Source organism: Mesitornis unicolor, unplaced genomic scaffold (assembly GCF_000695765.1).
Source record: "Mesitornis unicolor isolate BGI_N332 unplaced genomic scaffold, ASM69576v1 scaffold30323, whole genome shotgun sequence".
Classification (NCBI taxonomy): domain Eukaryota; kingdom Metazoa; phylum Chordata; class Aves; order Mesitornithiformes; family Mesitornithidae; genus Mesitornis; species Mesitornis unicolor.
This window is the reverse complement of record NW_010177272.1, coordinates 1,590-3,692: the sequence shown is the minus strand read 5'-3', so window position 1 is coordinate 3,692 and position 2,103 is coordinate 1,590. Positions and strand designations below refer to the sequence as shown.

The 2,103-nt window shown below is 55.0% G+C and overlaps 1 protein-coding gene across 1 annotated transcript in view; it reads right to left on the bottom strand.

The window, feature by feature from the left end:
* Window positions 1–2,103, bottom strand: part of TUFT1 (tuftelin 1) — a gene marked incomplete at its 5' end in the record, with an annotated part of 9,241 nt that overhangs the window by 5,984 nt on the left and 1,154 nt on the right. The window contains one exon of the mRNA XM_010182027.1: window positions 337–417. Within this exon, the coding sequence (XP_010180329.1) occupies window positions 337–417 (81 nt within the window). The remainder of the gene's footprint in view (window positions 1–336; window positions 418–2,103) is intronic.

Below are 2,103 nucleotides of genomic sequence, written 5' to 3'. Positions count from 1 at the left end.
CAGGGATGTGACGCCGGCCGGCGCAGCCGCTCGCGCGCAGCGCAGTCGCATGCAGACAGCTCGCTCTGCGGCACCGCAGCAACTCGAGACCCAGGGTTTGTTTCCCCGCAAACGAACATGCAGTAGTGCATTTGCACGGCCAAGGCGTTTCGCTTACTGACTCCTCGTTACGTGCTTGTGTGGGTTTCGAATCTGGCCTGTAAACGGTGCCGGCGTGGCTTTCGTTTGCCACGAGCGCCTCGATCTTTAAGGCCCCTCCTATCATTTTCCAGACCCGAAGGTGACATCTTTTTAATAAGTCAATGTCATTTAACACCCGAGAAGTGCTCCCGTTACCTGTGCGTGCTGTTTATCTCCTTGTCTGTTCTCAAGTTTACTACTTAAGTCTTCCCGCAGCTTCTTCAAAGAACTTCTAGCCTGGCAAAGGCAAGTCAATTTAGCTCGATCTGCATGGACAGCGTCACTCAGCCCAACAGAAACCAAACGACGGCGCGGCGGCCGCTACGGTGCCCTGTGCCGACACGCGATCGATGGCTTTGCCGCCAGCCTGACCCTCTGGTTTGGTTGCAGCCCTGCCCGCAAGCAGCACAAATCCTTGCGAGGCAGCTGTCCCACACGATCGCAGGAAGGAAAACCACTGTTTTTTTAAAAAAAGCAGCAATTTGGAGATGCTACTGATTTTTCAAGCGTTACTCATCGACTTCACCTTTGAAGTGCTGAGAAGACCCTTTGCTGTTCCCCAGCTCCCGCTCTGCTGCGCTGCAGGACGCCGACAAGTACGGTCTTGACTCGCAGCGACTCGAATTAGTCAGAGCGAGTGAGCCAGGGGAATGATTTACAGCTTTCACAGCAAACGCTGCCCCAACACTTTTCCAAGAAAAGCTTTCTCAAAGAATTAACAGCGTGGCTTCACCCCTGCCCCTTGATTTTAGACGCCTGAGGCGCTGGGGCGAAGCCGTTTGATGGAGACCGGGCAGCGGCACAACAAGGGACAAGGAGAGGGCACAGCGTGTGGCTCTCGGGTCAGCAATCGAGCCCCTAACCTGGGGACAGCGATCCCTGACACCGATTGGGCTGGATCCACACATCCCCAGGGCTTGTACACCACGACCCAGCGCAGGGCACTTCTCTGGGATGCCGCCAGACTGGCACCACCACCGTGACTTACTGGTTTAGCTTATTCCCTGGTTTTCACATGCAGGATTAAGTCGTACTGCACGGTTATGCTGCTTCAGCTATTCTGATAGAGCTCCGCGCAGCCTTCGTGGCCAGGAAAGGTCCAGGTCCCGCTCAACTACTGCTAAAAGGCCCTTTTAAAACGTGACTCCTGTTTGCATCCAAGCTGCGGGGAGCTACGGGAAAGCTCAGATCAGAAGAGCTGAAGCCGAAGCCCCAGGAGTGGGAAGGATCAGGCAGATTTGGCAGCCAGGTGGCTGTGAGATAAGGGCTGGGTGAGCAACACCCCCGGAGCGCTGCAGCCCTGGGCGGGCAGGAGCGGGTCTGGGTTGCAGGCAGCGGGAAGAGGCTGTTTGCTTTTGGGGGAGAATACATCTATTTTGGCAGAGGAGTCAGAAGGATGGTGTATAAGATCTGGAGGCTGCCCTGCCCAATCTGCCCCTCACTGCTCGCCGGGGCCAGCACCCAGCACAGAAACTCCCTCATGAGAGCAACCCCAAGTTTGATTTCTTTTTGTTTTCCCCTTTTTCTCTCTTTTCTTTTGTTTTTCAGGCCAAGCCGCCCAGACCAGAACATGCACGCAACCGCTGCAGTGCCTTGCAACCAGAAATCCCATCCCCACCAGGAGCAGAGGGAAGGGTTAATCCTCCCAGAGCCTCCTCATCCAGTTTACTTTGGGAGATGAGACATACCAAAGAAACTGCCTTTTAACAAGAGGCTCCGGTTGTGCCGCACCCAGGCATGCAGGGGACAGCCTTGGGGGAAAGCCATCACGCAATTCTCTTCAAATTCAGTCCATATAGCAGAGCAATTAGTCAGGCTGAATTAATTTATGGCGCTTGATTAGACTACTGCCCTGTACAGGCAAGTCAACAAACTGGAGAGTTGGGCTCCGCTGCCGGTTTGCTGGAGCGGTTGGGGCTCAGC